The sequence below is a fragment of the Alexandromys fortis genome, unplaced genomic scaffold, assembly GCF_014885135.2.
Source record: "Alexandromys fortis isolate MF-2015 unplaced genomic scaffold, M_Fortis_MF-2015_v1.1 scaffold_69, whole genome shotgun sequence".
NCBI lineage: Eukaryota > Metazoa > Chordata > Mammalia > Rodentia > Cricetidae > Alexandromys > Alexandromys fortis.
In genome coordinates this window covers 2,491,977-2,515,270 of record NW_026067951.1, presented here as the reverse complement: position 1 = coordinate 2,515,270, position 23,294 = coordinate 2,491,977, and the positions used below count along the sequence as shown (strand labels likewise).

General features: G+C 44.8%; 1 protein-coding gene across 3 annotated transcripts in view; it reads left to right on the top strand.

The window, feature by feature from the left end:
• Nucleotides 1–6,783: 6,783 nt before the first annotated feature.
• Optn (optineurin) overlaps nucleotides 6,784–23,294 on the top strand; it is a 42,863-nt gene continuing 26,352 nt past the window's right edge. The window contains exons 1-5 of one of the 3 annotated variants that reach the window (XM_050150493.1): nucleotides 6,785–6,965; nucleotides 14,947–15,103; nucleotides 17,246–17,422; nucleotides 18,419–18,621; nucleotides 23,095–23,277. In XM_050150493.1, the coding sequence (XP_050006450.1) occupies nucleotides 17,257–17,422; nucleotides 18,419–18,621; nucleotides 23,095–23,277 (552 nt within the window). In that variant the 5' untranslated portion in view covers nucleotides 6,785–6,965; nucleotides 14,947–15,103; nucleotides 17,246–17,256. Of the gene's footprint in view, nucleotides 6,966–14,946; nucleotides 15,104–17,245; nucleotides 17,423–18,418; nucleotides 18,622–23,094; nucleotides 23,278–23,294 lie in introns of all 3 variants that reach the window. The other 2 variants (XM_050150494.1, XM_050150492.1) reach the window with 2 other exon arrangements.

Genomic DNA, 23,294 nt, shown 5'->3' with positions numbered 1-23,294 from the left:
GCTGCAAACATGACTTTGGGTGATTGCCCAGGTAGCTAGTTGTCTCTGTGATTTGTTGCATGTTTTGGAAGTTGTTTTACTGAACTTCCTAATTACCCAGGTAACATTATTTCCCTTCTCAGATCTTCGATGGGGTTGAAGACTATATAAATGTAGTTACTTTTCTCTCACGACTTGGCCAAGTTATTTATTATACAAGACCTAAGCTAGTTAGAATAGGATATTTGTACTTATTGTATATAATTTCATAGTAGGTTTAGAACTCTCTTACTTAAACAAAAGGGGGAGGTGTTGCGGGAGGTCCTTCCGCCCCTCCAACCAATAGCTGCTGAGATACCAGCCCATTGGGGCGTGGTCTCTCTCCCTTTAAAAAAGCGGCTACTTCCTCCGCTCTCTCTCTTCACTTCCTGCTCCACCGGCAACTAGACTCCATTCCTGGTTGCGCAGAGGGCTGTTGTCTGGGACGGTGATCTGTAAGTTTTTTCTTCTTTAAATAAATACCACCCTATTAATCATAATTCCAAACTTGTGTGGCATTGTTTGTGACTTACACCTTCAGGGAATCTGGGAAAGAAAAGCACATTATCTCATTAATAGATTAATTATTCTTACCATGTATCTAGTGCAGCTTAAAGGGAAACAGCCTTCAGTCTCTGGGCTTCTACTGCTGCAATGAGACACCATGACTAAAAATCAAGTTAGGGAGGAAAGGGTTTATTTGGCTTACACTTCCAAATCACTGTTCATCATTGAAGGAAGTCAGAGCAGGAACTCAAGCAGGACAGGAGCTGATACAGAGGCCATGGGAGAGTGCTGCTTACTGGCTTGCTCCTCATGACTTGACCAGTCTGCTTTCTTATAGAACCCTGGATTGTCAGCCCAGGAAGAGCACCATCCACAGTGACTGGTCACTAATTTTAAACCAATCACTAATCAATCACTAATTTTAAACCTTGCAGCTGGATCTTACGAAGACATTTTCTCAGTTGAGGCTCATTCCTCTCCAGTGACTCTAGTTTGTGTCAAGTTGATATAAAACTAGCCAGCATACTTGACTAGGTGATTGTCTAGCGTAACACTTAATGGAGGAGACAAAGCCATCTCCAACCAAAGGTAGATTTCACTCTTTCACCTAGGAGGAAATAGCTTTCCTTCAAGGACCTCAATAGAACCCTGGCCTTTAATGCTACTGTAACAATAAGTTTGTACAACATTTTGTACTGTGAAGTGTTATGCAGACTAACCTGTTATTCAAACCTGTATTTCCAGTCATATTTATCTCAGAATAAATGATTCTATTTCCTTTAAATCAGAATTATTTAGCTGAGCCTGGTCACACATGTTTGTAATACAAAATTTTGGAAACAAAGGAAGAGACAGGAGGTTGACGATGACTAACTAAAACTGGCTCTATCATTATGATGTTACAGGCCAAACTGGCTTGATCACCCGATCTTGAGCCAATTAACTTTAGAAACATTGGCTTTCTGTTTCGTTTCATTTGAAATTCAAAAAGCTGATTTGAAAGGGAAACTCTTGTCATAAAGCTTCTGCTAGAGGACTCAGGGATACAAAAGGTTTTTAGAGAGAAAGGGAGGAGGGGAGGGAGAGAGGGAGAAAGGGGGGGGGGAGAGAGAGAGAGAGAGAGAGAGAGAGAGAGAGAGAGAGTAGAATGGGAAAGGTAGAGGCTGAACAAAACTCTGTCTTGCAGCACAGGGCTGGTTATCTCCTTTCCACTCTGGCCAAGACACTGTGATGGACTTTAGCCTCCTGGGACCGGTTCCAGTATTTTCATAAACATAATGCTTCAGTTTATACCTCACAGTGATTTACAAAGCTGATGACTACGGGGGGGGGGGGGCATTACTGAGGCTGTCAGAGGTTCTGAGTTCTGAGTCTCTAAAGAAAGATCATTTAGCAGTAAACATATTAGCAAGAAGAGAAGTAGGAAAGCAAAAGGAAAAACGGGAGTAGGGACCTTCCTCCCTATTCCCTAGGCTGATACTAAGTGCCAGGCATTGCTCTATGTGTTTTTGTATTTTATGCATGTTTAAGCAAGCTGAATGGAACCTGAGCATGACTGTGATTTGAGTGAAATGTTCCCCATATTCTCATGCATTTGAATACTTGATCCCCAGCTGGTGGCTGATGGGGAGGCTTAGGACGAGTGACCTTGCTAGAGGAAGTATGTCACTGGGGGAGGCTTTGAGGACTTGTGTATTGAGACGTGAGCACTCCGCTCCTGCTTCAGCTAACACAATGCTGTTCCTCCCATGCTTTCCTCGATGACAGACTCTTACACCTTCCTTCTACAAATTGCCTTAGTCATGTTATTTTTGAAATGACCCGTATGATATAGTTATTGACAACCATGCTGATTAAGCCAATTATAAGTTTCAATCTTACTAATGGCCAGACCAAAAGCAGTTCCTGCCTCTAAAATGTCTCTTGGTGCCCAAGCTGAGGAGTAAAGCATTTTTTAAAGCAAAAATCACAAAGACCATAATTTACATCAAAATTGGATGAGGATCAGAGTAACCTTAAAATGTTCATTGCTGGCAGAGGATAGAGATTATTTTAGACACAGCAGGACAATTACATTTGATTTAAATAATCTTTGGTTGTTTTAGTTTACTTTAGTTATTTTGATTAATGCATCTGGACCATGGTCAAGGCCATGGAAATCTCAAATGTGTTGCCAAGGCAGAGGTGACTACTGTTCAGGGGAGGGTAAAGGGTTTGTCTAAGCAAATACAATATGGAGTTGGAACAGATGGTACGGTCTTAGGCACTTGGTTTTATCACAGCAATAGAAAAGTAATGAAGACTATGCATGACTCCATTTTATTTTCAGCATGATGTGTTAGGACCTAGTTCAGGAGTTTAGTCCAGAAAAATGGTGACCTGCAATTTTTAACAAGTAATGTGTGACTCACTCCAGGCACTCATAACCGTCCCGAGGTAGTAGGTGTTTTCAGAACTGTGAATTTGGGGAACTGTAAAAGGGTAATATGTATGTAGTTTATAGAACATTGTACCTCCAGAGGTTCTGAAGCAGCTCACACAATTAACTAATGCAAAGGAGGACACGGTGTCAAAGGCCTTTCATCTCAGCACTAGGTAGTAGGAGGGTAGAAGAGGCAACCAAGGAGTTCTAAGCCAGCCTAGTCTACATAGCAAGTTAGCCAGTCCGGGCAGTATGAGACCCTGCTGAAGAAGAAGAAAAAGAAGGGTGAAGGGGAAGGAGGAAAAGGAGAAGAAAAGGAAACCGAAACAGAAGCAGCAGCAGCCACCACCACCCCAGTTCCAGCAGCCCCAACAGGATGAGAAAGTAACAAGCTAAGTAAGCATCTGGAAGGCTGACACGGGAGGATTGCTACAAGTTCTGGGTCATCGAACTTCCTAGTGCATTCCAAGCCATCCTAAACTATGAAGTGAGACATTGGAAAAAATAGTATATGTAGTTAAATAGTCCTGGTCAGGGTGTGTAGTGTAGTTTATTACTCTCAGATCTGGTTCTGCGAGGTGGTCCAAAGTCCTATCTATCACTTGTAGGACCAAGCTGGGTCTGAAGAGAGGAGATAACTTCTGGGCCAGGGTGTGGCACTGTGGTAATCTTGGATAACTGCCCAAGAATGACGCACAAAAAGATAAACAATGTGGAGATGACTTAGTTAGGAGTGTGTGACTATGAGTGTAATGGTCTGTCCTGGCCCTTTAAGAGACAAGCCCCGCCCTCCTCCTCCCCTCCACCATTGAGGCAGACAGATCTTCCTTCTGCTTCCAGTCTGAGCCCTCCTTCCTTTTCCGTCTCTCTCCCAAAGAGATAGCTGCTGCTGTGGTTCCTCTTCTCTCTCTCTCTCTCTCTCTCTCTCTCTCTCTCTCTCTCTCTCTCTCTCTCATCCCCCTTCTCCCTCCCTCCCTCTCCCCTTCCCTTCTAAACAAATATCCCACTAAATAAATACCTACTAAATAAATGTACAACCTCACTCTGCATGGCATGCCTATCTGTCTCTGTCATTAACCCACCAAGCGGATCCCTGCCTAGGACCCACTGGGCTTTCTGCCTGGGACTGGCTGCCTTCATGACCCACCATGGTCTCGGGTCTAGCTGCCCACTGCTGTCACTTGTGGACCTGCAGCATTTTATTTTTACCATAACATTGCTGCTTGTGACTCAACCAGGCTCTCCACATTCCCTCCCACCCATGGGTGGGCCAGCTAAGGACACGTGGAACCCTGGGGCTCAGGAACCAGGTTTCTTTACAACAGTTCTGCATCGTATCTGCCTGAACACTGACCTCTACACACACCAGCAGCTTCAGTGGTGAGGTTTTCCCTTCCATTCAGCCAACTACAGCCTTCATGGCTACGGTTGAGCCCTTGGCTCACATTCATATCTGGTTGCTTTCCATAGCTAAAAACGTGACCGGACAAACCAGGGTTAATCCTCCCATGCTAGCATTGCACACACTGTGTGGTGCATTGGACTGGGAACCCAGGGTCCCCCGAATTTTTCTTTCTCCCTCCTTTTTTCTTCAGCATGTCTGACCTGGCAGTTTCCTTGACCCATTTTATTGGTTAGAACATAGGTGGGTGGAGTAAACAGAACAGAATGCTGGGAGGGAGAGGAAGTGAGCTCAGAGAGGCCATGCTCCCCTCTCCTGGGCAGATGCCATGGAGCAAGCTGCCAGGTCAGACATGCTGAATCTTTCCCGGTAAGACTGATGCTACACAGATTATTAGAGATGGGTTGATCGGGATATGAGAATTAGCCTGTAAGGGCTAGAGTTAATGGGCCAAGCAATGTTTAAAAGAATACCGTTTGTGTGTTGTAATTTCAGGTAAAGCTAGCCAGTGGCGGGAGCTGGGTGGCAGAATGCAGCCCCACAGCTCCCACAACATTGTCCCTTAAAAGGACAGCCTCTCGAGACCAGCCTGGTCTACAAGAGCTAGTTCCAGGACAGGCTCCAAAACCACAGAGAAACCCTGTCTCGAAAAACAAAAACAAAAACAAAAAAAAACAAAAAAAAACAAAAAAAAAAAAAAAAAGGACAGCCTCACCAAACAAATTTCAGTAAAACACAAATGCAAGTTATTAAGGTGTGTAAAGGTATGAAGACAAATACAAGTTAAACATCTGTTATAGCCATTCTAACGTAAATATGCTACTGTTTATCTTGTGAGTTCCAGGGAGTTGAATTGAAGGCTTAAACAGGTTAGATACACCCCTCTCAATTTCCTGGTCCTTGATTATTTTTTCCTAAACTTAACTTTATCCTCTGTTTTGCCGATACCTTAAACAGGTGTAAGAGACACCAGACATTTCCATACCACAAACACCAGACATGAAAACCAATTTACAGCAGGTTAGTGGAACAGCAACTCAGGTAAAACAACCTGGGGCTTCCACTTGGCATTGGAAGACAGAGCAGATCTGTAGGGTGTCATTCTCACCTATGGGATCTACCACCACATGCGGGAATATGGTGTCAGAACAGCAGAATGAAAGGACACTCCGCTGATACCTGCTCGCAGATATTATTGGTCGGTGGTGGAGAGACACGACCGAGGGTCATAGAAGTCTTTGGTGTGGATTGTAGAGAGTATCAGAAAATGACAGGGTGCCCCCTGACACAACTTCTCCGACCTTCTCTGCCTGGCTGTAGGGTTAATTTGGGGCCAGGTCTTGGAAAGGACAGTTGGTGATCTGGTCTGTGCAACAGACTGGGCAGACCTGGGCTGTCTCTTCCTTGTGTTGATGAGGATCCCTACTTTTCCTTCCAAGCTGTGAGCAGGTGCAGCCGCAATACCAACCGCCTGTTGTCGCCACAGAAGCTCCTTTGTCAGTAAATGAAATTCTTCCCTGGTTGTGACATCCCTTTGACCTTGAGCACAAAACCTGGTCTCGGGCTCTTTTCTGAGCCACGGGGGAGATCCTGCCCCAGTTTCTAACTACTTACCTTTCGCTGGGGTTCTGGTTGTCAAGGCAACACTCTGTCAGGAGCTCACCCTTCTGAGCAAATGCCATCTGTATCTTGTGATGCCACCTTACTGGTGCCTTCTCAGGACTAGGAATGCAAACCAGGGTAGCTCTTTGGGTGTTTTTTAGCTTTTTATTCTCCAGTCTCTGCAGAGGCATCCTCCAGTATGGTATAGCACCATCGCAGTAAGACTGCTTCCTGAATGTCATCCAAAACAACTCATCAGTCTCACCTCTCTGATCATCTGATGCAGCCTGTGTTAACTGATCTGGGCGAACAAGAGCTCAAGAGCATTTTACAAACTTTCCATTTTTTCTTTTCTTTCTTCCTTCTTTTCTTTTTACTTTATTCTTTTCCCTTCCTTCCTTATTTATTTATTTTCTATTTTGGTTTTTAATTAAGGCCTCCAAAAGAAGATAGGGGATCAGTGGGAGGGTGTGCTGCCTACTTGTAAGGTTTAAACAAACACTCAGGTGGAAGTGGGCAGAGAAGCTGAGAGATGGAAAGATGAAGACCTTGCAATGAGGACACCTGAAACCCTTCTGAAGGGCTCAGAGATCCCATGTGATTTGATCTTTCTCTGTAGACACAGGGAAGTCTGACTCAGTCCATTTGGTCAGATTAATAGTTTACTGTAGTTAACGCCAGGTGTCTGACACTTCGGCTTCCTCCCACTTCACTCGCGCCAGATCGCGGAGGTAGATCACTGGGCTCGGGAAGAGAAGCCGAGGCGGGGTGTTGGGCGTGGTTTTCTTGGGGCGTGTCAGAGTGGGCGTGGTCTGGGAAATTCCCCGGCTCGGGCGGGAGCAGGCGCTGCGGTCAGCTGAGCGGCGCCCGGCGGGTCGCGAGGGAGCGCGTCACCGTCCGGCTGCCCGGTCGCCGCCCCCCCCGGCCGGTCCTTGGCTGGCGTCGGCATCCAGAGCTCTGGGACTGGGACAAGATGCCAACGAAGCAGTGACCTGAGAGGAGCGGATCCCGGAGGTCAGTGAGCCGGGCCGGGGGGTGGCGGGCGCTGTCCGTGCGCGGCGACTCTCCCCGGCGGGCTCCAATCCATCCTGGCAGCGACTCTCTCTGTAGCCGTCTCCGGGAGCTTGCCGCGGGGAGGGTGACGAAGCTGGGGCGGTCCTCTTGTAGGATGGCTTCCCTGGAAAGGCTTCCAAGGCCCAGGCCGATCCTGACCTGGTGTGAAAGGGCAGCGGGGATGTGAGGAGGGGGCTGGGGGTGGCGGCCGCTACAAAGGCCCCTCCCCCCTTTCCCCAGGGTGGTAAAACACGGACTTGAATGGCCGCAGGTGACTTCCAGGTCAGGTCACTAAGGTGGTTTGAAGGTGACGTCCCGTGTTGATAGTGATTAAGCAAGGAGTCGTTCATTCTAAGAAGGAAGTGGTTAAAGGTACTGTCGCAAGGAGTAAAGGCACTCTGAATGATGTGGCCCAGGAACAGTAAAGAATCGAGACCCCTTGCCAACGTAGCGGGCTTACAGAAGAGTACATAAACTGTTGTGTCTGTCTGGGAAGAGTGCGCTATATCCGTGCATGTATATATTCATTATAAACTCAAAGTATGTTTGTATGGGGGGGGAGGGGGGAGAGAATATATGAGAATGAATTTAATGGAGCTGAGAACTTTAGAGGAATGTTTTGAACCACCGTCAATGTTTAAATTGGAGGCAATAAACAAGCCTCAGAGGAAAATGAAACTCAGTCCCTGACCTGGCTGGCCTCCACTAGCAGGACTCCTGTGAGGATGAATGTACGCCTGAGGTGTTTAACACTGAAACGGAAAACCTTAGGGAGAGCCTCAAGAAGAGAACGCAAGGCAGCGTGGGGCCACTTGGCGCTTTCACAACTATCTCCGAAGCTGCCCTTTTACCCAAAGCAGCCTCACTCTTTTGGCCTCGGGAGAGGAGGAGTCCCGTTGCTGTCGGGTTAATAATAGGGTAAAGCTGGACAGAGCAGAGGCCACTGCCGGAAATTGCCTTGGATTTGATTGGACAAGTGAAGTTTCATTGTGAACTGTGCATGTTTGATCTGTTTACAGTGAGCCGGTCTGAGCAGTACTTTATGTTTTTTGTGCAACCATGAAAGTAACTAGTTTTTACAATTGTCCTGTAAATTACATGGGGAGGGGGGGCAGGGAGGGAGGGAGAAAGAAGAGAAGGAAGGGAGGAGGGAGAAAGGGACAGAATCTATATTTTGTGAGACTTAATGAAATAAACTTGAAAGGAATTAGTTATATCTTCCCCCTGAACTCCCTCATTTAAGTAGCACATAGTTGTTCTGGCCATGAAATACGTGAAATATACCTACTAGTCCCCAAATCAGTTTTCCTGACTTTTTATTATAGAGACTTAGCGTGTTAATGATTTTTTTTTGATTTCCCGGAAAATCAAAATCCAAAGGCAAAAGGAATTAAATTTTATTATATTTATTAATTAGCTGTGTGTGCATGTTTGTGTGCATGTATGTTCACAGATGTGTGTATGCATGTGCTTGCCATAGTGTTCAAGTGGACACCAGGGCACAGTCTATGAGAGATCCATGGATTCAATTTCGGTTGTCAGGCTTGGCAGGACATGCCTTTACCCACTGAACCATCTTTCTGAACCTAAAAATCTTTTGTTTCGGTTTGGTTTTGAGACAGGGTCTCCCTATGTCTACCTGGCTGGCCTGAACCTCGCTTTGTAGACCAAGCTGGCCTTGAACTCAGAGGGATCCGCTTTGTTTTTCCCTCTCAAGTGCTGAGATCAAAGGCATGCACCACCACCCTCCCCAAATCCTTTGTTTAAGTTAAATGTATTAAGGCTTTCCTTGATTCTGCTTTGGCTTGTGTGTGATAACAAGTTCTAGAATGTACGTTATATAATAATATCCTCATCCTTTGTGGTGGTAGAGAAAACTAGTTCTGACTTTAAAAATGAGTTTGAAAAGTTGACTTCAAACTGGATACGAGCACCCTAGAGCTGCAGGAAACTCATAACAGTCCTAACATGTGCTAACATGTACATACAGCCCTAACATGTGCTAACATGTACATAACAGTCCTAAAACTAACATGTACATAACAGTCCTAACATGTGCTAACATGTATATAACGGTCCTAGCATGTGCTAACATGTACATAATGGTCCTAACATGTGCTAACTTGTACATAACAGTCCTAAAACTAACATGTACATAACAGTCCTAACATGTGCTAACATGTACATAACAGTCCTAACATGTGTGGTTTGTGCTTGCACAGCAGGAAGCACTCACCGGTGCTGGACTTGAATAGCCCTCACTAGGCTGTGTTTTCATCTTGTTTCAACAAACACACAGAGGCTGCTGTGTGCCAGTCTCTAGTAAGAAAAAGATGGAGAGGAAGTAAATAGTCTAAAAACAGCAGTAACTGGTAGGGGGACTAAGGAGCTGGGAATACAAATGGCCCTTAGATGCTCAGAAGAGCTGCTTCTCCACAAAATGTCAAATGTTGGACATTGAAACTGCCCCATGGATGTGTGCCAGAGCAAATGGGAACCAGACATTTCCCAGGCAGAGGACACCTCAGAGGCAAGGACATAGAGGCCAAGAATGCATGGAGCCGTGAGCCCTTTAATGTGGTCTTTGTGGCTTGGTGACAGGAGGTGGCATTGATGCATATGGATAATTAAGCCTGGAAATAAATAAAAATAACTCTCATGAACTTCAATTACAGCAGGATTGAAATGGAAAGAGAAGAATGCTATTAGAATTCATTCATCTAAACCCTGATAATTTTTTTCTTGTGTGCACCACAGTACTGGGGACACAGCAACAGACAAAATAGGCAGAAGTTGAACATGGCTATTCACAGGCAAAAGTCCAAGCCTAAGCCTTTAGGGTTGGAGACATGAGGGGTTTGGAAGCATTTTGGAGGTACAAGTGACTACCCCTTTAGTTTTGAGAGGAGAGGGGGTGGGAAAGAAGGAAGCCTACTGCCATGTCCCTGCCTGCGTCAGTGAGTTTAAGTCTGTTTCTGTTTTCTGTGTATCCCTAAGTCATGGAATAGCCTTACTAGTCGTATTCCTAGCAAGCAACAGCAAGACTTTTTTTTACTCCAGAAATAAGATGTGTGTGTCCCACCTTCCTTTTCCATTTATTCTGTCCGTATGGGCGTGAGTACACACTTGCCATGACATACGTGAGAAGGATTCAGGATAACTTGTAAAAGTCACTTTTTCCTTCTGATGTATGGATCCTGGGGATCAAACTGGAGTGATCCGGCTTGACAACAAGTGCCTTTACCTGCTGAGCCATCTTGCTAGCCCCCTTCATTCCCTTTTGTGAATGGAAACTATTGACTCTCTTCAGGAAACGGGTCTTCGTTGTTTAAAACTAATTTACCAGGCTGAAGTGGTGGCTCAGCAATAAGAACACTTTCTGCTCTTCCAGAGGACCTGAGTCCTGTTCCCAATATCCACTTCAAACACCCCATCTCTGGGGAACCCAGTGCCCATGGCACCTGCATTCACATGCACATACCACATATGAACCAGTTAATACTTCATCCATAGATCTGAAGGCTCATCTCCACCAGGGAAAAGGACTGGGCTTGTTTTGTGTCCAGTGTCCAGTGAGTAGAAATTAGCATAAGGCCGATAACACTGGGCACATGGCCTTCTGGCTGTCAGAGCCATCTGTAATGGAAGAGACATCACCTGCTGGGGGCAGCAGGGGTGGTGGGCATGGCTCATGTGTTCTAAGCCAGCTCTGTGTAGCTGTGCACCATGGAAACCACACAGACATTCTTGCATTGAATAAGAAGTCAGAATAGATTATCTCTAAGGCCAACTCAGGAATGAGATTTATGCCCATGTCTCAGGGCCAGGTCATTACTATAATTACTTGACCTTAGAATAAAGAATAAGAGTGCACATGACTAGGGGACTCAAGGGGCACATCGAGGGAATAAAGCTGGGGCTTTGCTTCTGACTTTCTACCTTGCTAATTCCCAGTCTTTCTTGTTAGTGAAATTGTGACGAATCCTGTGTTCCTAACTCTGTCCTCCCACAGGAAGCTGGGCTTGCTGTGTAGCCCAGGCTGGCATAGAACTTCTAACAACCCTCTTGCCTCAGCTTCCCTGGTAATGGGAGTATAAGCTTTCACCATCATGCATGTCTAACATTTTTTGTGTTGTCTTGTGCTAAATTTTTCTTTCTTTCTTTCTTTCTTTCTTGGTCTCATACTGTAGACTATGCTGGTCTGGAACTCACTGTGTATGCCAGGTTGTCCTCAGACTCATGGCTTTCCTCCTGCTTCAGCTTCCCAAGAACTGGGTTACAGGTATGCCCCACCTCCCCTTTCTTCCTAAATGTCTTTGCCCAGAAATGGCACTGATCAACCCAGATCAGCTGGCTTTCTATAAGGAATCCCGTTAGAGGGAACCTTCTAGTAAATACTTCTTTCCAGTTTTTTTAATCTCTGAAGATACATAAAAAGATCTGCATGTCTCTCTCTATTTGCTCAGTTGAATGTCATTCAAGAGGAAGTTAATTAGCCATTCAGGCACTAGTGTGTTGGTTCAGCAAGTAAAGGTTCTTGCTGCTAAGCTTGGTGGTCTGATTTCCACCCTTGGGACCCAGATGGTGGAACAGAAGGACAGAAACCAGCTGTCATCTGACCTCCACATAGACGGCATGGTGCTTGTGCTCGCCCATGTTCTGGGATGCTCTCTCTCCTCCCTCCCTCCCTCCCTCCCTCCCTCCCTCCCTCCCTCCTTCCTTCCTACCCTCCCTCCCTGTGTGTGTGTGTGTCATACATGCATAGATGATAGATAGATAGATAGATAGATAGATAGATAGATAGATAGATAGATAGAATAAAAATGTTCAGCGATTCTGAGATTTAAGTATTCTCCCACTACGTGTTACCAGTAGGTATTTCACATATACCTCAGTATAGTGGTAATCCATACTGATACCTCTTAAGTACTCAAAAATCCCGAGTGTCCTTTGAGTCTTTCACTGTCCCTTCAAACCGCTTTTAGTAAAATAGTAGGATCCGAATGCTCGCATTTGCAGGATATGCTAGCTTCTTATTCACTGTGGCATTTGAATTACGGAATTAATTTTCCTAACAAAATTTGACAACAACATGACTAGGTGCGTGTGTGCTGTGAGAATGGTCAGTGTGATGGTGGACTGGCAGGGGATGGTGGGGCGAGGAATACTGGGCATGCCTGTGTTGAAGGGTAGAGGTGGAGCTGTGATCTTTCTAGAAAATTAAGCATACCTTTTAGAGTTGCTGAGCTGAGACCCATGAGGAGCATTATCCACTGATGAGTCAGTAAACAGCCTGTGGAGATCAGGTGGCTCTCCCAAGGCCACACACTCTGATGAATCAGTACAACTGACTCTTCTACTGTCTCACCTAGCACAGCCCTGCTTTTTTCGAGTGTCCTTGTAAAATCTGGGCGACCTGCACCAGTTAGAAGTGTTGTTGGGACCAAGGCTGTCTCTGCTGTGGTTGCATCTATAGTCCCAGTGGAGGTGCACATGGAGGTCAAGGAGGAGAGCCAGCTCAGCAGTCTTCAGAACAGTCCTCTCCTTCCAGTTCCCTTCCTCCCTCTGCCCCTTCCTCCTTCTTGGCTCTGTACCTCCCCTTCCCTTTTTTCCTTTTCTTCTGATAAAACCATGAAGAGATAGCTTGTTGCTGGGTATAAGTGTGGTGGCATGCCTGTTATCCGAGCCCTGAGGAGGTTAAAGCAGGAATTTTTCCACTTTGAGGCTAGCCTGGGCTACATTGCTAGCCTCTGTCTCAAAAAAAATAGATTGAGAGATGTTGATTTATACATATAATAAGATGGAACTAAACACATCTTCTATATGTCTGTTGATTACTTTTTAAAAATCTGTTGAGATGGGCATAGTGGCTCATCTTTGTAATCTCAACACTCAACATATGGAGGCAGGAGGATCACCATGAACTCAAAGGCAATCTACTCTACATAGTGAGTCCCAGGCAAACCTGAACTGTAAAATAAGACATCATCTCAAAAGGCAAAGATAAAAACAAAATTAAAATAATGTTTTGGGTATAGGTATAGCTCACTGGAGTGCTTGTTAGCATCCATGAGACTCTGGGTTCTGTTCCTGGCACCCACTTCCCAACACACACAAAAGCCTGTTAAATGTTTCTGTAGTTTGACAGATTAAATACCTCAGGAAAATTTACTGCTGTTCCAGAAAATTCCATTTTTAATGAAATGTTATCACCAACATCATTATGTGCAGAAATAAAAATTTTAGCTGGTTATTTCTCTCCTAATATATATGTACATATTGCTTTCCAGTTTATTTATTGAGGCAGGATCTTTTCACTGAATCTGGAACTCACAAAGTCCAGCTAGTCTAGCTGTCCAGCTTACCCCCAGGGTCCAGTCTCTTCCTCCCAAATGCTGACATTACAGAAAGCCACTATACCCTTCTGGCTTTATATGGGTTCTGGGGACCCAACTCCAGTCCTTGTGTTTGCACAATGAGCATTTGATCCCCTGGACCATCTCCTCAGAACCTTTCATTGGTTTTGCGGGGACAGGTTTTCACTATATAGCCCACAATGATTTGAAATGTGTGATCCTCCTACCTCAGCCCCTAAGGCAGTGAATAAGTGTGCACCATTATACTCAGTTGTTAACTTAGTTTTCTGTCCTGCCTGGTTCCCGCAGTTGTTAAATCCCTTTTTTATTTTAAGGACTTTAACCTTTTTCTTTTCTTTCCCACGCCTGTTTTTATTTTTAACATACTGGAAACCATTTAGAGGTTTTCTTTGTCTTTTAATCTCTCTTTACTGTATATCTCTTTTTCTGACCACATGAGTCTTTAATTTGCTAAGTGATATGGCTTTCTAGCTATAGAAATTAAAGCAAAAGAATTAAAGCCGTGGCTTTGGCAGCTGGATCCAGCCCATTTCTTAGCTGTCTGAGATTCCACCCTCATGGTGGAGGTACCGGCTGTAGCCATGTTTATTGCCACAACTCTATGGCGCTTCAAGGTCCCTGCCAGCAAGCAAGCAAGCAGTCTGCTCACAAACCACACTCAAATGCTCTGTAGCCAGACCTCATGAAAGAGTCAGAGTTTGTGCTGGCAGGACGGCCCAGGAAGCCAGCATTTTGAAAATGGCGCAGCTTTTTTCCTGCTGTGGCTAAAAACCAAAAAGCATGCAGTCAGCTTTTCATTAATACCATTTAAGTGTTTCGTGGCAGGACCTCTTAAAAGAGCTGCAAGGTTTTACAGCTAAAGCTGAGTCAGGAAGCCTCTCTTATATGAGACACATTTGCCTCTAGCAGGCAGAGCACACCTGAGAAAATGCTGCTATCGATAAGCTGTGCTTAACTCTATTCTTTTCTGTCTAGAATTACTTCCCAAGCTCTCTCAGGCTTTATGTGGATGCAGTTGCCCCACACTGGGCACCAATTGTTGCAAGGAGAGGGCTGCTTGTTCGTCCCAGCCACCTGGCTAACTTAACCCTAGAATAACCACACAGAAACTGTATTAATTAAATCACTGCTTGGCCCTTTAGCTCTAACTTGTTATTGGCTAACTCTTACATATTAATTTAACCCATCTCCATTAATCTGTGTATTGCCACGTGGCAGTGGCTTACCAGGTAAAATTCCCAGCATCTGTCTCTGGCAGATCCATGGTGTCTCTTTCCTCTTTCCCCGCCTACCTAAGTTCTGCCCTATCAACAGGCCAAGGCAGTTTCTTTATTCATTAACCAATGAAAGCAACACATAGACAGAAGGACCTCCAACACTACTCAGTTGCAAAAATGAATTTTGTGGAAAGTCAGAAACATGGGCTTTATCCAGCAAAGGCATCTTAAATTAAGTAAAACCCATTTCCATTCAAGAGACAAGAGAGTAATGCTTGCTCAGTGTTTTCCCCCTGTGAAATTGCCATCCTCCTTGTGTACTTCATGGGATGCATTTCCTCTTAGCAGATCAACGCTAGTGCTACAGTTTATCTAACACAGTCTCCACACTAGAAGCAGTGCACCAGACTCTTGATTGTAGAGAACCTGAAGAGAGCCCAGGATTCTGCCTCCTACGGGCATAGCAAGAGCCCCTCATTCTGTGCATCTGGTCTTATTTTCATATGTGAGTATTAAACCTGCATGCTACCTGGCAGAGAGGGTGATTCTCCTGCCTGTCAGAAGAGGGACTAATTTCATATATAATGGAATACAACTCACGGAGCCATCAGGCACCTTAATCATGAGGAGCTGGCAGTCTGAGAGCAATGGCTTCTCCCCTAGTTAGAAATAAGGTTGGGTACTATGACTGTAACTCTGTGGTAGAGCACTTGAGTAATAACCGGAGGCTCTAGATTCAGTTCCTACTGAGGTGGGGGAGGGAGTGCCCACCAGTATGCGCCCATGTACCGTCTTCATCCCAGGGCTTTCTGTGGCGCCAGTGGTTCTCTGATCTGTCACAGTCGTAGGGCAACATCACCATTTGATGTCTTTTGTTGCATAGATGGATTTAAATTTATCTTACAATTAATTGAGGTAAATTTTAAGTTTTTTAAAATGTATGTGTCTGTGTGAGTATATACCATATATCTGTATGTGTCTGCGGAAGCCAGAAGAGGACATCAGATCCTCTAGAGCTGGGGTAACAGGCAGTTTTGAGCCATCTAACATGTGTGCTGGGAGTCAAAGAGGAACAAGTGCTTTTAAATACTGAGCCATCTCTGCAGGCCCAAGAAATAATATTTTTAAAGATTTATATTTATTTAACATACACTGGTGTTTTGCTTGTACTGTGTAAGGATGTCAAATCCCTTAGAACTGGAGTTACACACAGTTGTGAACTTCCATGTGGGTGCTGAGAATTGAACCCAGGTCCTCTGGAAGGGCAGTCAGTGCTCTTAACCACTGAACCATCTTTCCATCCTGAAATAATATTTTTTTAACCATCTCTCTGGACGTCAGTCATTTTTCCTTTGTAGAATAGGGCAAGTGTGTGTGTTTATGTGCATGTGTGAAGGTGTGTGTGTATTTTACCTTTACTTTATATTGTTTTATGGTCTATCCACATCAGTTCATGATGGGAATATCTATCATTTTCATGAAGCATGAAGATGAAATTTTTTTGCCTGGAATGTGTATGTAGCCAGTCATTGGAAAGAGGTCCTTTTGCCTGAGTGGTAGGTAATAAAGAAGTAGAATTGGCATTTATGTGTTCTCATCGACACATCTATGAAATAAAGCCATATACATAGAAGTGTTTTCAGGATGTGCAATAGGCATCAAACTGCATTAGTGTTTTGTGTGTATTCACTGATAAATATCATATCAAAGCCTCAATAAAAAATAAAACTTTACTTGTGCCTTTTGTGTAGTGTAAGACGGCATCTTCACATCAGCCTTGCTATGTGCCACTTCTGACCTTAGGCGAGCTGTTACACCTGTTAAACCTCGTGTGGACGGTCAAAAGTAGGGAGTGTCACCAGGCAGCAAAGGCACACGCCTTTAATCCCAGCACTCTGGAGGCAGAAGCAGGCAGATTTATAAGAGTTCAAGGCCATCCTGGTCTATAGAGTGAGGAGGTCCAGGACAGCCAAAGCTGTTACATAGAGAAACTCTGATTCGAAAAACCAAAGAAAGAAAGGAAGAGAGAGAGAGAGAGAGAGAGAGAGAGAGAGAGAGAGAGAGAGAGAGAGAGAGAGAGAAGGGTATGTATGGTAGAGTGTTTCAGCACATACTAAGCCTAAGAATTGCCAAAAATAAACATTCCATTCCATTCCTTTTATCAAAGATAAAATATGGAGATCTAATAGCTTTCAATCAATATAAAATATGGAGACTCCAATAGTTTTCAATAAATATAAAATATAGAGATTTTAATGGCTTTCAATAAATATATAAATGAAGATTTTAATAACTTTATTGAAGTCTAATTCCCAGACAATACAAATCACTCAAAATAAGGAGATTTGAACTGAAAGACTTAAAGGGACTTATGTAGTGATCTTCACCAAGGCTGCAGATATTATCCTAATCATTATCAATTCTACAGTTTCCATCTCATTTCAGTTCTGCCCCTTTCTACACATGGTCCCGTGAAGGTGGGCAGTGCAGCTGATGGTTAAAGGGAAAGCTTTCACAGTGCACACCGAGGGAAGGCCAGCAACCTTGGGAATAACTCTACCACTCGTTACTAACAGATTTGCGGGTCTTTCCGAGGCCTGTGACAGACTGGCGACAGCTATATTTTTAGCTTGTGGCTTTTCCATAGGACCCGTTGCCATGTCCCATCAACCTCTGAGCTGCCTGACTGAGAAGGGGGACAGCCCCTGTGAGACCCCAGGAAATGGACCCCCCAGTATGGTTCACCCCAGCCTGGACACATTCACTCCTGAGGAGCTGGTGCAGCAAATGAAGGAGCTCCTGGTTGAGAACCACCAGCTGAAAGGTGAGCAGGCCTGTCGTCTGGATTCGCCACGCAGGAAACACAATCCCTTCTGAAGAAGGCTGTAAGTGAGGCCCTTTCTCAGCCTGTTTCCCTAGAAACAGCACAGCAAGACTTTGAGCAGTGCTACAGGGCTTTCTGTTTACATATTTTACAGGTCAGACTAAAAACTACTCTGTTTAGGGGCTGAGAGTGTAGATCAGTAAGAGAGCTTGCTCAGCATGTGCACGACTCTAGGGTGGATCCTTACCACTGTACAAAACCAAACTAGCTCAGAAAATAGTCTAATGACAGCCCATTTAAAAGGAGAGAGGCACCTCTAGCTACAGTTAGGTGGAAACATTTTGTCAGGAGAAAGCATTCTGAACTAAGCATGATGGTCCATGGCTGTGTCCTGGCTCCAGAACAGACGCAGGGGGATTCCAAGTGCAGAGCTGTCACATGCTGCATAGCAAGTTCAGGGATATCCTGAGCTATATACACAGTGAAACTTTGTTTCAAAAGAGGATTATATTCTAATATCTCAAGCCATGGCTAATTAAATATCATAATCAAAGAGTCTTCCAGACTTTTGGTCATTAAGAGGAATTTATATCCCCAAATCTATTTTATTTGGGGAATTTTGTTGTTTTGAGAGTGTCTTGTGTAGATCAGGATGGCCTCCTGCTCGCCACGTAGCTAAACCTGAATGTAGCTAAACCTGAACCTTGACCTCCACATCATCCCACCTCTTGCCTCCCAAATACTGGGAGTACAATTATGAGTCACCATGCCTGGCCTTTCTCGTGACCTCTAAGGACCAACAGTGGTGTTCTAGAGTCTGTAAGCAAACTCTACTGCCATTGCTGTAGTCTTTTTCCCGCTGATGTACCCATCCTAGGTCACTGGGGCATGTTTACATCCAGAGCCCAGAGTATCGAAATGGCCAGAGGAAGAGCTGATTCATGAAATTCCATCCATTCCCTGGTGGGTGACTCCCTCTCTCTAAACCCCAAACAGAAGCCATAAAGCTAAATAATCAGGTCATGAAAGGACGATTTGAGGAGCTTTCAGCCTGGACAGAGAAGCAGAAGGAAGAACGCCAGATGTTTGAGACACAGAGCAAAGAAGCTAAGGAGCACCTGATGGCCTTGAGTCAAGAAAATGAGAAACTGAAGGAAGAGCTTGAGAAACTAAAAGAGAAATCAGAAAGGCTGTTTGAAGTGAGTACATGATCCACTGTGGTCTTACTTTCTTCGTATGTACGGTTGTGTGACAAAGCTTTTCCTGGGGAGATATGATATACATGCCTACCTACTCCAGACAGGAATCCCATGACAGACCAAAGTATGGATACCACCAATGCCCAACTTGGTGAACCAATGAGTTTCATTACTTACAGGAGTATGGGTGAGTGGCTACTTACAGGTGCAGAAATAACTCAAAGCCAGCTGCATCACCAACCCCACCCTAGCATGGGCAACACAAAAGCTAAGAAACCTGGAGCATACTGCACAGCCTGCAGGCAGCTCGACCATTTGGAGAATGTCCTCTCCAAGTGACTCCAGTCTGAACCTCTTCCAGGCAGCTCAGCTGCTTTCTGCTTCTTCCAGACAGCTGGTCTGGTCTCAAGAGTCTTTTTTGTATTCCTCTCCTTCTGTCGGAGGGGACAACTCAAAATAGCTTCAGGAAGTCCCTGAAACCGACCAGATCTTACTAGGTCCCTCCCTGCCAGAATAAGCAGTAAAAGCTAAGAGTCCACCTTCCTGTTTAAAGAGCTTGCCTGCAGGAAGCAATGTTTCTGCCTGGGAGAAATTTACACAGCAGCAGTAGAATCTTCCTGGTCTGGACAGTTCAGGCTGAACTGGTGTTTTACATGGTCTTGGAAGCAGTGTGGTTTTGCTAGAAACACTGGCTGGGTCGTATATAACCTCTGTTGGGAAGGGATTTTTATAAGGGCAGATCTGAGGAGATGACTCAGTCTATAAATGCCTGCCATGCAAATGTGAGGCCCTGCTCTCCAATACCCATGTAAAATCTGGCATCCGTTAATTCAGCACCAGGGGCCAAGACCGTCAGACCCCTGAAACTCATTGGCCACATAGCTGAATCAATGATCTCCATGTGCAGTGAGAGACATTGTCTCAAAAATAGGATGGAGGGTGACCTAGCGACGTGGAACACCCCACAATTCCTCACCTTCATAATATACACCCACATGCATGTTCACCCTCACACCTTCATGCACATACCTGCATGAACATACATACTTACATATATGATATATATGTGTATACATATATATATACATATATCACAAACCAGAAATTTATAAGATCTCATACAGTATAGTCAAAAGATAATTAGGAGTTAGGCATGGTAGTTTACAGTGTAATCTCAGCACTGTAGAGGCAAGTGGATGGAGAGCCTAAAGCCAACCTGGACTACATAATGAGTCACAGGCCTATGAGACTCTCTGTCAAAAAAAAAAAGAAAACCTAAAAGTATATTCAGGTTATAAATCAGTGTTTCACATCCATTAAAATGGTAGGTAGGGCAGGGGGGCTGGAGAGATGGCTCAGAGGTTAGGAGCACTAACTGAATTTCCAGAGGTCCTGAGTTCAATTCCCAGCAACCACATGGTGGCTCATAATCATCTATAATGAGATCTGGTGCTCTCTTCTGACATGCAAGCAGAACATTGTATATATAATAAATGAATAAATCTTTCTAAAAAAAAAATAGTAGGCGCACCTCTGTCCAGAGGGCATCCAATTGTTAGTTCTTAATTCATATCCTTGATATAAAATTAGACTTTACAAATGTACCTTAGAGCCGGGCGATGGTGGCGCACGCCTTTAATCCCAGCACTCGGGAGGCAGAGACAGGCGGATCTCTCGACCAGCCTGGTCTACAGAGCTAGTTCCAGGACAGGCTCCAAAGCCACAGAGAAACCCTGTGTCGAAAAACCCAAAAAAAAAATGTACCTTAGAATGCTGACGTTTTGGCCTTTATATCCTTTTACATAGTGATTCCCTTTACAGTTGGCTTTTGAGAAATGACTTAGGAGCGGCGTGTGGTGATATGGAACACTGACTGCAGGGCTGCCATGGCCCTGTGAAATCCATCACCCCTGAGAACATGTGTCAGAGACACTAACAAAGGACACACCAGAGCACACTTGATCCCAGCTGGTCCTCCAAGGCCCCAGGTGACATCTGGGTGACCCTGCCATCTATTCCTTCCAAACCTCATACTTAACCATTCCAAGAATGGAGCGTCCTAGGGCCCTGTGTAGTGAACTGGTACATATCTCTTATCCCGGCACTCAGGAGGATTGCCACGAGTTGGAGCACAGCATGGACTATATAATGAGTTCCTGTCCGTCCCGGGCTACATAGCAAGGCTCTGTCCTAAATAAACAACAATAAAAACAAAATGACCGGTGTGGCAATGTGAGTTTGTAACCCAGCCCTGGGGCTGCAGTTGGGAGGGCCAGGTTCAGTGAGACACAGTTTCTCAAGACAATAAGGTGAAAATAAAAATAAAGTGAGAATAAATTAAGGAAGATATCCTGACACAGCCTCTGATGCACACCCACATGCATGGGCAAGTGCACTTGCACACATATGTGCACATGCATATACCATACACATATACAAAAACAAAAAATTCATACTAGGGCTGGGATGTAGCTTAGTGGTAGAGCACTTGCCTAACATGCACAAGATCCTGGGTTCAGTCCCCAGTAATGAACAAATGATGTACACATGCATGCACCATACACATATACAAAAACAAAAAAATCATACTAGGGCTGGGGTGTAGCTTAGTGGTAGAGCACTTGCCTAGCATGCACAGGATCCTGGGTTCAGTCCCCAGTAATGAACGAATGACAACAAAAAAGAATTCCATGAACTGTAATTATTTCAAGTTAGGAAAGGGGAGTGAAGCACGGTGTCTTGTACATCGAGCTGTAGAGGCCCAGGGAGGCCTGGGAGGTCATAGAAGAGACTGTGGACTATGTGGTGTCCAAGAAAACTGAGGCCAGGACTTCAGAGAGTCTGCTGAGGACCACATCCCTAGTGATCAGGGAATACAGATGAGTCTGTTCTCCCCAGAAACAAGCACTTCTGAACAGGCTGGTTCTTCCATTGCTGTCATATGTGGTCATTATATCAGGGTGAACTCAACACACATGACATATATAGTTCACATCTGTGCAATACTAATTAATATGTATTATTGGTTCTATATGGGCGAAAATTTAACTTTTTCTTAATCCTTGAGTTTCTGTCTTCTTTCTCCCAGGTTTTTCCCTCTTCCAACACCAGCATAGAGTAACATCCCCAGCAGTTAGCACGCAGGGAGAACTGGAGACCTTTTCTTATCTTGCCGTCCCTGACCCAGATCACATTCTTGGTGCTCCGGTTTCTGACTGCACCTGGGGGACAGGGAGTGGAGATGTGGGTGTTTGCGGGGAAGAGTGAAGGTAGAAGGTTGAGTTTTAACAGCTCTTAGTCCTTGTTTTCTGAGATTTTTTACCACAGTGTTTGAGTCTATCACTGTCCGAGTCTGGTTGGTTATTTTCAGGATTTTAACCCATGATTCTTGCATGCTGTGGAAGCCTTGTTTTCTTGTCATTAAGTTATTTTAAATTCCTTGTTTCTTTAATCCCAGCACTCGGGAGGCAGAGGCAGGCAGATCTCTGTGAGTTCGAGACCAGCCTGGTCTACAGAGCTAGTTCCAGGACAGGCTCCAAAGCCACAGAGAAACCCTGTCTCGAAAAACCAGGAAAAAAAATTCCTTGTTTCTTTTTCACATGTGTGGCTCTGTGGTTTGAACCTAGGGTCTCACATTTGAGACAAGCTACTATTCAGCTTTACCTCTAGCCCCCAAATTCCTGTTTTATATGGTGTGTCAAAATAAGTTGTTAAATAAGAGGGTGACTCTTCTGCTTAAAGCTTAGCAGATGAAAATGTTAGAAAAGTGCCTCTTCTGAAAACGAGCATGGGGCTGGAGATAGAGCTCAGTTAAGAAAGTGCTAAGGCAGGACAGGCTCCAAAACCACAGAGAAACCCTGTCTCGAAAAACCAAAAAAAAAAAAAAAAAAAAAAAGAAAGTGCTAAGGACCTGAGTTTAATTGGCAGAACACACGTGGGAAAGCCAGGCATGGTGGTGTGTGTATATAATCCCAGTGCTGGGGATGCAAAGACAAGCAGATTCCTGGGGCTCACTGGCTAGCCAGCCTAGCCTACTTGTCAAGTCCTGGGCCAGTCAGAGAACCTTTCTCCAAAATAAAACAAAAACAGGGAAGGTGGACAAGATGGTTGGCACCTAAGGTGGTTTTCCTCTACATACACATGCATACCATGAGCGTATCCACACATGTGCACGCCCAACACACAAAACTTAAGTTGGGCATCGTGGTGCATGTCTGTAATACCAGCACTTGGAAGGTAGTGGTAGGAGGTTCCAAAGTTCAAGGCTATCCTCAGTTCTGAGTTCATACTCAACCTGGGCTCCATGATATCTGAGAGAGAGAGAGAGAGAGAGAGAGAGAGAGAGAGAGAGAGAGAGAGAGAGAGAGAGAGAGAGAGAGAGAGAGCGAGTGTGTGTGTGATGTTTGGCCATCAAGTTTGCTGGCCAGACCCTTGGTTTGATTTGTGTATTTGCCTCATTCTTGGTTTTCCCAGGGTTCCATAGGTGTCTCCGGGCTTCCCAGGGCAAACCTGGAGCAGGAAGTAGAGCAGTTGAAGGCCCAGGTGATGCGCCTTCAAGCTGAAAAGGCAGACCTGCTGGGCATCGTCTCAGAACTACAGCTCAAGCTCAACTCCAGTGGCTTCTCGGAAGATTCCTTTGTTGAGATCAGGATGGCTGTAAGAATTATGGTCAT